At 40.4% G+C, this 13,929-nt stretch overlaps 1 protein-coding gene across 1 annotated transcript in view; it reads right to left on the bottom strand.

Annotated features, from left to right (window-relative positions):
• Nucleotides 1-1,999: 1,999 nt before the first annotated feature.
• Nucleotides 2,000-13,929, bottom strand: part of PLXNC1 (plexin C1) — a 60,581-nt gene continuing 48,651 nt past the window's right edge. Inside the window, exons 24-32 of the mRNA XM_081879444.1 lie at nt 13,372-13,475; nt 10,633-10,684; nt 9,499-9,542; nt 9,291-9,398; nt 8,684-8,847; nt 8,309-8,456; nt 6,306-6,446; nt 5,730-5,804; nt 2,000-3,776 (exon numbers count right to left, since the gene is read on the bottom strand). Coding sequence (XP_081735570.1) covers nt 3,642-3,776; nt 5,730-5,804; nt 6,306-6,446; nt 8,309-8,456; nt 8,684-8,847; nt 9,291-9,398; nt 9,499-9,542; nt 10,633-10,684; nt 13,372-13,475 — 971 coding nt within the window. The 3' untranslated portion in view covers nt 2,000-3,641. The remainder of the gene's footprint in view (nt 3,777-5,729; nt 5,805-6,305; nt 6,447-8,308; nt 8,457-8,683; nt 8,848-9,290; nt 9,399-9,498; nt 9,543-10,632; nt 10,685-13,371; nt 13,476-13,929) is intronic.

Genomic DNA, 13,929 nt, shown 5'->3' on the forward strand with positions numbered 1-13,929 from the left:
ATATGCTTTTTACCTTTATACAGAGAGATGTGTGCGGTGCAAAACAATTTTTGTTAACAAAAAAGTGAACAAATCTATTATAATATATTTTTGTAAAATCTACTTCCTTGTTGTGTGTTATTTACTTGTAGCAGTGGTGTAAGAGCACTGATTTTCTTATTTTAATATAGGGGTAGATAAATATAGGTGTAGATAATTAAAATATAGGGGGTTTTTGTTCCTACCTAAGTGCCCTTGATTACCATGCAAATAAATAAAAATGCACCTAGTTCCTTTTCTTCGTGCAGCAGTGAAAATACTTTTGTGGTGGCATATGTATTGGAAGTTGCTCAGAGTTTCATGCTGTTCACCTAATGCCAACCAATTTTGGGTTCTGTGTCTAATGGGGAACAAGCCATGCAGAAGAATGGTCATTTTTCTGGTGGTTCTAGATATTATTTCATATCTGAAATAATCTCCTACTGTTTTGGAGACAGACTCAACACTGATTGTAGATGAACTATGGTGGCTCTGCCCCTTCCTGCTCTAATTTAGACAACTCTTGTCAAGCAGTCTTGCATCACAATTCATTAAATTAGTTTTCACAAGCAGTTTGGTTAATCTTAAAAATATCAGGTAATCACAGAGAATCCAAAAGCTATGGTTATTGTTTTGGGCTGTGGTAAATTTTTGCTGTGTCTTGAGTAATTGGGTATAGGGAAGAAGTGGAAGATTTCCTCAACAAACTGATGTCTGGTGGATGAAGAGATCACCTCAATTCCCGAGTCATCGATGAACAAGTAAAAGGAATATTCACAGGTAATCTCTGATCCCTTCACAGGTTGTCTGTAACTTTAATATCAAAGTGCCATGTATGTTGAACTGCAAATATTAGAAGGCAGCAATAAGGTCTAGAAAGCATGCAAGGTATACTTAATGCACCAGGATATATTATTTTAGAACAACTGTGTCACTATACTTGTTTGGCTCTGAATAAGGCTGGGCCTTCTTTCTCAGGTTATGCATATAAATAGGGAGTTCTTTCCCAACTGGAATCTTAAGTCAGACCATGGCTTTGTATAGAATACCAGCCAGATTCCAGAAATAAAAAGGCAAGGCCACATGACCTGGAAATTCCAGAAATAGCAGGCCTAACAATGCTAAGGATGTGTTATGTCTCATATTGTAAACGACATTCTGTGTAGCAATTTGATGGTAACACCACAACCCACTCACTGCATTAGATGCTTTACACTTAAGTAATATAGAGGCCTAGCATGAGCTGATATTAAATGCTTATACACTTCCAAGGTAGCAAAGGGGCAGTGATATTACCAACTTGTCATTGTGCCACATAGCTTGGGACCTGCATGTTCATTGTATACAGATTCCAGAGTCTGTATTTCACTCTGATTCTTTTGGTAAAACAGAACAATCATGCTGGTGGCTGCCAAACCTAGAGCATAACTAAATGGGTTCACTAGTTATTTGGTAAGGACCACATTTTGATGTGATGTGTACTGTCATTTCACAGCCTCACATGGCAAGATCTTCCAGCCTCTCTCGGAAATGGCTGTTCAGCTACATGGAAGAATTTGGCTTCAGTCAGTGATTCCCTCCTTTGCAATTTGGCAATCTGGTAGGGGAAGAAGGGAGAATATGTGTAGTATAACTTCTCCTGAAACTCCCAGTACTCATCCAGAGCTGCCACAACCGAAGGGGAGGAAGGACAAAACAAACCTTAGGCTAGTGGGACTTCTCTTGCTAATGGCAATGACCTGCATTAGCAACTAAAGTATTCAAAAATTGTGATATAAACCTCCAGCTGAGAGACCAGAGAGGTATGGAGAAAAGGTCATTTCATGCCACTCTAGCTGAGTAGAGGTACACTGTTCTTTTCCTTTTGTAAAGCAGGGGTTTTGCTATAAAAGTCTGACATGTGTTCTCACTTTGAGTTGCTTTGAAATGTTGTAGTTTTAATTATATATACACTTCAAGTTAGCAAGACAAGTTAGCAAAGTAAACAACAAATACTTTGTATTTGAAATAAACATCTCATGTAAATATCCAATGTATTTTTCATCAATGCATTTTTATACAAACGTCATTTTCATAGAAGAGGAGTTATTAGATGTATCATGATCAGATGAAATATTTACCTGCATACGTCTGAAAATAAGTTTTGATTGTTTTACGCAGTTTACAATAAGTGTTATAATATGCTTTCATCTGCAGATTGTCACAAATATTCCGTTTCATTTCACTATTTAGTTCCTCTGACTGATGCAAGATACTACGGTTATCAAGCCAATCAAAGGTTCTACAAGCAACAACACAGCTTGACACCTACATTAGTTTCATAAGCTAAGGTAGAGGTTAATATCAGAGGTGCACTTTACAAAGCAGTTCCGTCATGAGAAAATACCTGCATTGTTCCTGGTAAGACAACTATCCTATAATGTTGACCACTGTTTGTGACTCTTCCCATTCATTTGTATTGCCTGCAGAAGTGACCTGCTAATTTGCTTCCCAATGCCAAGATAGTTGTATAATTTCATTGATTGTCACAGTCTGCACTTCTAGCATTTCTAACCTGCCAACTCGGCATAACACTTCATGCTTCTGCTAAAATGGACAGTGGGCCATGAAAGCTTGTGTGTTAGTCTTTAAGGTGACCAAAGACTACTGTAGCTACCCCAGCTGGAAAACGTGATGCATGTACTTGCAAAGCTATGTAGAATTTATTTTGATAATCCTTCCATTTATCTACCATTTAAAAAAATATAAACAACTGCAAGTACAAAATAAATCAGAGCACCCTTTTCTGCCTCAGAAGAAGAGTCAATTAAAAATACCTTAATACTTAGTGGTCCCTGAGTTTGTTTTGAAACTTGTCTATTGTCTATGCAGGGGGAAGAAATGTTTAGAACATACATAGTGCTGGACACAGCTATAGCAATTGAAAATTCCAGTGGGATGTGAGCCAGCCAATCCATTCTGCGTGCTTCTCCACAAGAAGGTATGGAAAGTGTCCCATATCATTCCACGTCTGTTACAAACTATTTTCTTGGAAAGCTGCAAATGACCTCAGCAGGCTGGGCCTCCTAGATCCAGTGGTTATGCTTCTTAAGGCTGCCGCACCCAAGCATCTGGAACATACTGCATGTTTGTGCTCTTGTGGAACTTAGAGAAGGAGGCTGTCTCAGTTCAATGAGGTAAGGAAATTATTTTGGCAAAGTGGGCCTTTGGAGCACTGTGCTGAAAATGAAATGCAAGCAGGTTTTTATAGATTTGTGGCTCGGGGCATTTTTTCAAAAAACCAACAACAAAAACCCCCACATCAAAAGTGGTTAAAACACTGCCAAAATTACTTAATGCTCCCTGGTGCATCAGACCGAAGGTCTCTATCGAGTGCAGCATCTTGCTTCCCATAGTGGCTTTGATCTGGCAAGGGAAATCTGCACATGGCAGCAAGCTTCCAGTCCTATGCGCATGGCTGCATATTTACATCAACAATGTAATGTTTATCCAGACTTCTCTGAGATGTGTCTTGAGTGCAGCTAGGGATGCTCATTCCCATCTGGACTTACAGTTGCTGTAGACGACTAATGCTTGAGGAGAACTTGATGCTTTGAATGCAGTAGCAGTTTTTTAAGTTCATACTAGCTTAGTAAGGGAGCAGTTGATTCATCTGAAATCCACTTGCATTTTTTCTTTTCGTCAGCTAAGGCTTTTATATACAGCAGCTGCTTCTGTGCTTCTTCCAGCCCTCGTTCATTCTCCAATTTATTCAGTATCTATGGAAACAAAAGAAATGTGTGCAGCCTTATTTTAACACATTTTTTTCAGTGTCACAGTAGCTCTGCTTGAGCAAACCACATTCCTTCTAATGCTAGCCTATGCATCTTGTTGTTTATAAGTTTATTGCCAATCACAAGATAAAACACTTCCTCTGACAAGAGCTATCTAAATTAAAAACCACAAACATTTAGTAAATGCAAGCCCAAATTTATGAAAGTAAGCATATCAATGTACAACAGTCATGAGGAAAGATACAGCCAATATGGGAAAGCTGTCCTGTCCCCGTCCTCCAGTGGCATAACAAGGGCAAAGCAGAAATTTGTATCTATAAAATGACCACATCCTTTATTCCAGAGCCACAGACTGAAACATTTTCAGCAGTTGTAATAATAGGGTGTGATTTGAAGGGGCATGTTTATACTAAGATGATTAATCAGTCACACTTTTGTAGCTATGAAATGGGGAGGGGAGTGGCCCAGTTATATGTGGCATCAAAACTGTTTAGAATTTGGATGAGTAAACAGGTATTTATGACAATAAAGTTTAGTGAGACTTGGTCACTCCTTTTTTTATCATATTGTTTAACTTGGGTAAAGGTTCTTGTTTCAGGTCCCAGGTAGCCCTTCCTCTGTTCTCATCAGGCTAATCCTTAGTTAACTCTGTTCAGCTCTGACTAGCCTGACACAACACATTCACTACCCCTGACATGTGGGATAGTTTGTGCATTATTAAAATTGCCATAAGTAAGTTTTATTTTACCTTACATAATTTGACAGTACAGTGGTACCTCGGGTTAAGTACTTAATTCATTCTGGAGGTTCATTCTTAACCTGAAGCACCACTTTAGCTAATGGGGCCTCCTGCTGCTGCTGCACAATTTCTGTTCTCATCCTGAATCAAAGTTCTTAACCTGAGGTACTATTTCTGGGTTAGCGGAGTCTGTAACCTGAAGCGTCTGTAACCCGAGGTACCACTGTAGGTTTAAATAGTAAAAAGACATGCCTTACATGCAGTGGCAGTCCTTGGGGTCTCAAATTTCAGCAGCAACCTGTGCAATGCCAAAAGTTGGCAAGGTCAATCAGCTCCTGCCTTCCATTCTACATAGTTTTAGTGACCTTAAAGCTCCATGCCCAGTGTGACTGAACTAGCTGTACTCCCCTAAATCGGCCTCTGATATATGGCTTATTAGGATGTAATGTCAAACAGTGGCTTGGTTAATATGTGGTCCTGTATGCTTTCTACTTCACCCCACTTCTTTTGTGGCAATACATAGTTTGTTGCTACTTCCAAATTATTGTTTATATTTTCCCTGCAAGTGAGAATTGCGAACCATGGTTTGATCAAGTTTTGCAGTTCTGTTTTGTAGGGGAAGTGCAATACATAGTTTTCTATTCCATCTGCAATGTGAGCACTTTCTCCTCTTGTACAGTAGTGCCCCACAAGACGAATGCCTCGCAAGACGGAAAACTTGCTAGGCGAAAGAGTTTTCCGTTTTGGAGGTGCTTCGCAAAACGAATTTCCTATGGGCTTGCTTCGCAAGACGAAAATGTCTTGCGAGTTCCTCCGCTTATCCGCTAAACTGCTAATAGCGCTAATCCGCTAAGCCGTCAATGGGCTTGCTTCGCAAGACGAAAAAACCGCTAGACGAAGAGACTCGCGGAACGGATTCTTTTCGTCTTGCGAGGCACCACTGTATATTGATTCATTTCCTTTTGTGTCAAACCTGAGGCCTGCTCATGTACGTGAACCAAGCTGAATATTTAGGTCCTGATCAAAAAGTATATGTGCACTGTACATGCTCATAAAGTGGTCTGAATATTTACAGAATTCCTCAGTCAACCACTCAGAAGTTTTGCAGCCCCAGGCACAGTGTAGTATAGATAAAGGGCATACTACTAAACATTTTGGTAACTAGAGAAAGAGAGGGAGTGAAAAGAAGAGGAACTTACATCATCGTAATATCTTGCTATGTAGTGGTAAATTTTAGTCAAGGCTGCAGACTCATTAAATTCATTTTCATGTTTCTGCGAGGGGGAAAGGAAAACTGGTGAAACAATGCTAATAGCATATGAAATAGTTAATAATGACATGGCTTGCATACAACATTGAGCCAAACCATGGCTGCGTGCAAGCAAGCAGATATATGGCTTTCTGGAGTGAAGATCACAGCCACTGTGATACTCTACTGGACCTGCTACTGCACGGGTGTTATGTCCCAATCTAGGCTCATGGTATTATCTATAGGTTTGGACATAAACACTGTGCCAAACTATGGCTTAATGCCTCAGTAGCATTGTGGGAGAAACACAGTGGCCACAATCTTTGCTCTAGGAACTCATGTGTCTGGCTTAGCACTAGGTGTGAACTGGGTTAATAAATATGCAAGGTGAGGGAGAAACGTTACTAGTGTCTGCAGGGCACCACTGGGATGTTTCTCATTCAAGAGGCCAGTTCTTGCTTTACAGCCAAGGCACAGCATGCCGTCATACCATCTGCATAGGTGGGCAGAAACAATGAAATGATACCTTAGATTCCTGAGTTAAAAATTCTTCTAGCTCCGAAGTGGACAATGAAGGTAAATCCCTAATTGCTTTATAGAAAGCTTTAACCTCTTCTTTGTAAAGTGGAATATCCTTCGCGTAGAGAAGTTTGTTTGTTGGTGCTTCCTTTAAAAAAGAAAACAAAAGACAACTATTGTTATTTCTACACACTATCTTTCAATATAAATAATGTCAGGCTGCCTTACAGTGTCGAACAATTAAAGCACAGAATAAAATGGCAGGTTTACAGCATTGAAACTGTACAGTTGTTAAGATTTTAAAGGCCCCTTTTTGGTAGTGAGGGTTAGAATTATAGTGTTACAGTTATTATCATTTTTCTAACAAAAATTGTCTCTGAATGCTGCAATGGATTGATAGTTTGTTTTAGTTACATTTTTGGTGGTGTATTTTTTTATTACAGTATGATTTGGTGATGGCCCTTGGCTAAGCAAGAAGGATATTAAAGGCTGGGGGGAATAAAAAGGTCTGGCACTGAAAAGACAACCATCTGTGGGGTGAACATCAAGAAGGGCAACTTCCCATTCATCACCAGCTTCACCTCAGACAGCTGGGTCCCTTGAAGGAAGGTTACCCACAGCGTATGGATAGGGGTGTGTGTGGAGTAATGAAGACTATGCCTCATGTTTTGTTCTCTGTTGTCATTTCCTTTTTTAATATTGCAGGTGTTGAATAGGTAAAGGTAAAGGGACCCCTGACCATTAGGTCCAGCCGTGACCGACTCTGGGGTTGCGGGGCTCATCTTGCTTTATTGGCCGAGGGATCCAGCATGACTAAGCTGCCTCTGGCGAACCAGAGCAGCACACGGAAACGCTGTTTGACGTGCTTTCGAACTGCTAGGTGGGCAGGAGCAGGGACCGAGCAACGGGAGCTCACCCCATCACAGGGATTCGAACCGCCGACCTTCTGATCAGCAAGTCCTAGGCTCTGTGGTTTAACCCACAGCGCCACCCGCATCCCACATGTGGAATAGGAGGGTACTAAAAAAGGCTTCCAAATTAAAACTGCATTATACTTGCACTGCAGAACAGTTTTACTGTATATCCTAGCCGCATGCAGTGAGACGCCATGCCTGTGACAAGCCTCCTGTTCTTATAGTCCTAGGCGGGCAGCAAAGAACAGGAGGTTTATCCAAGCACTTAGTAAGCCCCAATTCATGGCTGGTAGTGGTCTCTGTTCAGCCTTGTAGGTTACATAACTTTTACCCACTTTTGGTACAGCAACCAAAAGAAAAAGAAACGTTACAGGAAAACAGCGTTGCCAAGTTTTCAAGGTGTCACAGAAATGTGTCATTCAAGAAACCACTTTATCGCACCCTTTCATTACAAGTCAATAAGGAAAGCCTCTTGGTAGCTTTGAAGTTTCAACCACAGCCACTTGCTCAGCTGCAAAGGGAACTGCATCTTTGGATCAAATTTTAAACTTTCAATGGGGTTAAGCATTAAAATATAACAGAGCACAGCAGTTGCTTTTTCATGAGCAGTGTTGTGGAAGCCTGAAAGATAAATCTAGCACTTCTGAAATTTCCTTTATTATTTCCAGTCTGACTTTTTTTGTGCACTAACCTAAAAAAACTTTAAAATAGGAAATATGTTTCCTGTAGGTTCCATTATCGGGTGTGTGTGTTAAATGTAAACTACTTGATCTCCCACAGCTTCGTCTATTGAGTGAACCTGATGCAGCAAGGATTGTAATACACACAACTCCAGATGCCAGATATGGGCTCATTAACTATGTAACTCCCTTTAGTGTGCATGGATCTAATCCCACAAAGCACTCTGAATGTGAAAACCTGCACACTGAAGTTCTTGCAAGTTTAGGGCATGCATGTGAAGTGGAGTGAATGTTGAATTACAGAAGTAATTCTGGAGTAAAATGATTGCCTTCAATAGGGACAGTACTGTGGAAAAATTGGTTTGGAAGGTATCGCCTAAGGAAAGAGTATGTAAAACATGAAATCGAGATACTACCTTTCCCAGTTGTTGCTCTGATAGAGAAAAGGCATCCATAAATGCTTGTGCAATTACTGACAAACAGCCATCAAGATGTGGAGTCTTTTTGATATCAAAGACAAATTGAGGGTTCTTCAGTATATTCACCCAGAAGCGAAGAGGAAGACTGGCAAGAGAAAAGGCAAACTTCAAATTAATAATGTTCCAGGAAAAGTTTATTAATCCCACTAAAAGTAATTTAACATCAGTGCTTCATGCAAGTTAGCAGCATAATAAATAATCATGTCCTCAGGTGATAGTATAGACCCAATGTGACCTTCACTGCTGAACATACTGCCAGTTCATGCATTATTATGTTTGAGTTTTACATGAAGCACATTCATAAATATATACCTGTTAGTTTTCCATATATGGACCACATCAGGGTCTGTAATTTTCTTATTTTCAGCCTGAGCATCCAAGAAGTCAAAAAAATACTTGACAGCAACTGGGGCTTTATTGTTTGGTAAAGTCCAAATGCTCCTAAACAGCTCTTCAACAACTGAGTGAATTGCAACCTTTGAAAGAAATAAAAAGGCAATGTTTTATTGCTTAGACAAAAGAGTTTCTGAGATGTAAATTAACAAAACAACGAGCTCCATCTATCAAGGACAATTTGTGCAACAAGAATGGAGCTGAACACTTTTCAGTCACCCATTCAAGACTTGCACCATCACTATGTATAAAAGCCATTTCTCAGTGTTCTCTTATACTTCAGATCCATCTCAATGGAAGGGGCAGCTCTGAATGCATCTACGCAATAATTCTCTTTTCATGTAAATGAATGGGGAAGCCCAGTTGAGCTCCATGTGCCAAGAAGAAAAAAAAGATCTATAGGTGGTCACTAGGTTCTACAATCTCATTCTGTGTTTTTAAGTCACATCAGTTAATTGCTGCCTCTTTGTGAAGCTTCTTAATCTTATCTTTTCTGGCCTAGCCTTAAATAAAGTTCAGCACTTACCTTTGTAGAAAGAAGTTTAGTAAGATACATTTCCTTCACTTTAAATTTTTGTTTTCCTTTGTGTTTTGCACCCTGTGTATCTTTGGCTGCTTCAGAATCTGGTATTATCTGTAAGAAAGGTATACACAAATGTGCATGCAGATGCAGTGGTTAAGGGAGGCAATAATATATAACAAAAACATCTAGTTGTCCGATATTGCTGACTTACCAGATGGCAATAGTCGTTTGGGTATTCCCCATCTGAGAAACATGCTTAAAGGGGGAAAGAGAGAATGAATGAAATGCACACAGTGAAAGGGATTAAGCAGTTGCCAAGAAAAAACATCCAGGTAATCCATGTTTAATTATATTCCTGTGCAGGACCCTGAGGTTGTGTAATTGCCACCCTGTGCTCCTTTGGGAGGAAGGGCGGGATATAAATGTAATAACTACATAATGTAATTCCCACCACTCTGTGCAGTAAGAAGACAGGCCAAATAAATTATCTGTATCATTGGCTTTACTGCTCCCTTTTGCCAGCTTCTGTCACAAAATATCATCCCAGCCCTCTGGGAGCAGTAAGAAAAGCAGAATGAAACATCTGCTGTAGCATTCTGTTGCCTTCGTGAAACCAACCCTGCATCAATCCGAACTATGAGGCTGATTTCACAATGTGCAAAATTACAAATTTCTCTTGTAATTTGTTTGTGATTGTTGTTAGCCGCCCTGAGCCCGGCTTCGGCTGGGGAGGGCGGGATATAAATAAAATTTATTATTATTATTATTATTGTGCCTTGTCTACTTTGGGCTTAAAAATGGAATCTCCATATTCTCTGCAAACATACGAAAAAGGGTAATATTATCTTTATGACCTACATATAAGCTTCCCTGAAGCATCCGGCTGTATGCTTAATGCTCTTTTAGACTAATCGGAGCTTATTCCAAAATGGGGAGCCTGTGGCCCATTAAGTTGAAATCAGTCCCAGCCAGCATGGCCAATGGTTCAAGATGGGGGGGGGGAGTTGTGGCCCAATAACATCTGGAGGGCAACAGGTTCCCCATCCTTGTGATTTTCTTCAACTTACTCTTTTTATAGATCATAAAACTGGACCCTTCGCATAAACGGCTGCTTCAGAACTATGGTTCAAATGGTCTGCTATATACTCCTAGCTCTATAAAACCCATTACAGTGGGGGTGGGAAACCTGTGGCTGTTCATATGTTGCTGGGCTACAACTTCTGCCATCCCTGACCATTGGCCTTTCTGGCTGCTGCTGGTGGGCGTTGCAGTCCAACAACCTGTGGAAGGGTCCCCCATCCTGCCATCACAATGATATATATCAGGCTTATATTGGTTTCAGTACCTGATAGATCCGTTTTTTTCTTAAAGATTTTAATAGTCGCTCCATCTGAAATCTGAAAAGGAAATAAAACAGCTTTTGTAATATGCATTTTCCCCCTAAAACTACACGGTTCCTCAAAGTTCACATGATCCACTGCATGTGACTTGTTACTTTGTTCCCAGCTAGCACATACACAGCACAGGTCAAAGAATGCATTATGTTCTGTGTTCATTTCCCCACTCTGAGGCTTCCTAAGTGCAAAGTTAAGAGTAGCCATAGGGTTTTTTCCTATTCTAATGCAGCCAGCCAGCCATGCTATAAAGGCTGACGTTCCTAAAGGGCCTTATATTTTGGGATGTGTGCAGTACTTTTTTTTTTAATGTAATGTGACATGCTTATCTGAAAGCACATGTATCATAATGACTGTTCACATGTCCTGCTAAGGCATAAACTGGTCACATTACACTATGCATGAGCTACGTGCTGAAGCATGCAATCCAGGTTTTCCCATTAATCAAGTGGGACAAAAAACCTTGGAATGGCTGGATTAAGAGGTCCAACCAAAACAGTGCTCAAAGGCTGTTAAAACCATAAACATTCTGGTGAGCCAGGCTGTTACCTATATAATAGGTCCAAAAGTAACCCAGCTGATAGCTGCAGTGCTCAGCAGTTGAATGCTGTGTGTTTGAAAACACAGTGCTTCCCTATTGCTACTCAGTTACTGAAATGACTTGCACAGAATAGGATGCCTTCCAAAAATGGGGAAAAGTGAAACTGCAGCAGCCGGCCCACTGTAAAGCTTATACTTTGCCAATAGAATCCTGCAGTTACACCAAGATTTAGGAAGTGCAAGAAAAATAGATTTTGTTCAGCTGATGAAATGTTTGATGACCTGAAACAAGAAATTTACAAAAACTGAAAGACGAAGAACAGGAAAAACTGGGTTTGTTTTTCTCTTTTACTATCAGATTATTTATCCATCCAGCCAAATATTACCAAGGCCAAATGGCAGTGTCTCTTCCAAATCACAGGCAGCTGTGACTGAAATCTTTTTAACTGGAGATGGTCGTGATTAAAACTGGAACCTTATGCATGCACAGCATAATCTTTACTACTGAGCTATAGGGCTTTCCCCAAATACAAATAAAAGAACACATAGCACAGCCAAGCAGAGGCAAAATGAAGATAGCAAAAACAAAGTAAAGATAGCTCCAAATAAAATCTAATCAAGGGGCATAGGGCTAACAAAAGGGTAAATAAAAATTTAAGTACAAGAATATACATTGTGTATTTTGTGGGTGAGTACTTGAGATGAATTCAAACGGATTTATGGGGAAAGAGCACGGCAACAAATTTCACTTCCCTCTGTGATGACGTGCTAAACGTCATTGACAAAGTGTAAAAGGGAATATACTATATTCAGTAAGGCTTTGAAAACATCTCAGATTACACAATCAAATCAAAGGGAACATAGGAGAAATTTTGTCATTCTGTGTACTTGGCAAGACACCTGGAAAGGCAATGAGTAGATGCAACTCATAGGATGCTGCCTTATACTGAGGCAGACCAATCGTCCATCTAGCTCAGTACTGTCTACACTGATTGGTAGTGGCTTTCCAGAGTTTCAGGCAGGGAAGTCTCCCAGCCCTACCTGAAGAGGCCAGGGATTGAACTTGGTACCTTCTGCATGCTAAGCAGATGTTCCAGCACTGATCTCCTTCCCCAAACCACAGTAAGAAAGAACACGGTAACACAAAGTTCTGCCTCAGACTCAGTTAATTCTAGTGACCCCAGTCCAGCTAAGAGCAGCTATAACTAAGAATGCTGAACTTGGTGGGACTTTGACTTGTGCTGCACATACAATTGAAACCATTTCAGTAACTTGATTGTGACCAATTAAGTCCCTTTGATCATGCTTGAAACTGTTTAGGAACAAGTTTGGCATGCAAAGGTTTCCTTTTTTTCTCATTTTGAATTTACTGTTTATAAACACTCAGTACTAATGCTTTTTCATGGAAATGTGCATGGAAATGTAGCTAGGCTAACAGTGTAATCCTGTGTCTCACAAGTACCACCCCCATCGTTCTGCCCGGACGCTGAGGTCCAGCGCCGAGGGCCTTCTGGCGGTTCCCTCATTACGAGAAGCAAAGCTACAGGGAACCAGGCAGAGGGCCTTCTCGGTAGTGGCACCCGCCTTGTGGAACGCCCTCCCATCAGATGTCAAAGTGATAAATAACTACCTGACATTCAGAAGACATCTTAAGGCAGCCCTGTTCAGGGAAGTTTTTAATCTGTGATATTTTAGTGTATTTCTGGTTTTTATGGAAGCCGCCCAGAGTGGCTGGGGAAACCCAGCCAGATGGGCGGGGTACAAATAATAAATTATTATTATTATTATTATATGGGATTTTCTCCCAGGAAAGAATGTACAGGACTGCAGCTTAAGTGACTTCCTATAGACCCACATCAAGTATGTGATGGCATTAGCAATAGAATCCTGGTCCAGTCTTTCAGCTAAACCATATGACAACTATTAGATACAGTATTTGAGAAGATCGTGGAAGATCATAGAATTTTAGAGTTTGAAGGGACAACAAGGGTTATCTAATCCAATTCCCTGCAGTGTGGGGATCTTTTGTCCAACATGGGGCTTGAACCCATGACACTGAAATCAAGAGTCTCATGCTCTACCAACTGGGCTATCCCAGATTGTCCTTACAAAAGAGAGATCTTCAAATTATTAAGGATTTTTGTTCTTACCGCATAATGTCGTATGGTGTTCAGCTTGGTAATTCCATTTTCCAGAATCTCAGAGGAACTATCTATGTCCAAAAGTTCAGTTGTTTGTACACCTGACTGAAGAGCTGCCAAACAATTAAAACAGTTGCAATTCAAACATATTCTGTGCTTAGATTTTTGATATGCCATTGGTGGCTTGCAAGGCAACCCTATCATATTTTGCCAGTCTTAAAATTCTCATAAGAGGTCAAGATGCTAAAAGTACTTGCACTGATGATGCTGGATTTGTGAACCATTTGAAACCATATTCCATTCCTTCATGGCTACATCAGCTTCTGTATCACAATAGGGTTTTGTGAGCAGCCATTGAGGTGGATCACTACTACCAGTGCTGTACTGGCTATTCCCAATGGATCATTCTGCTTCAGCTAATACTGCAGCAACAGCGACTGTGATACTGTGCTTGTCAAGCATTTAATTTGCCCAGTCCTCAATAGGTTGCTTCATATTACATAAGCTAACTGTAATCCACAAATGACAGAATTTATTTAGTTAAAACAGATTGGTTTTAATGAATTC

The sequence above is a fragment of the Podarcis erhardii genome (genome assembly GCF_964252035.2).
Source record: "Podarcis erhardii genome assembly, chromosome: 10".
NCBI classification, from domain to species: Eukaryota; Metazoa; Chordata; class Lepidosauria; order Squamata; family Lacertidae; genus Podarcis; species Podarcis erhardii.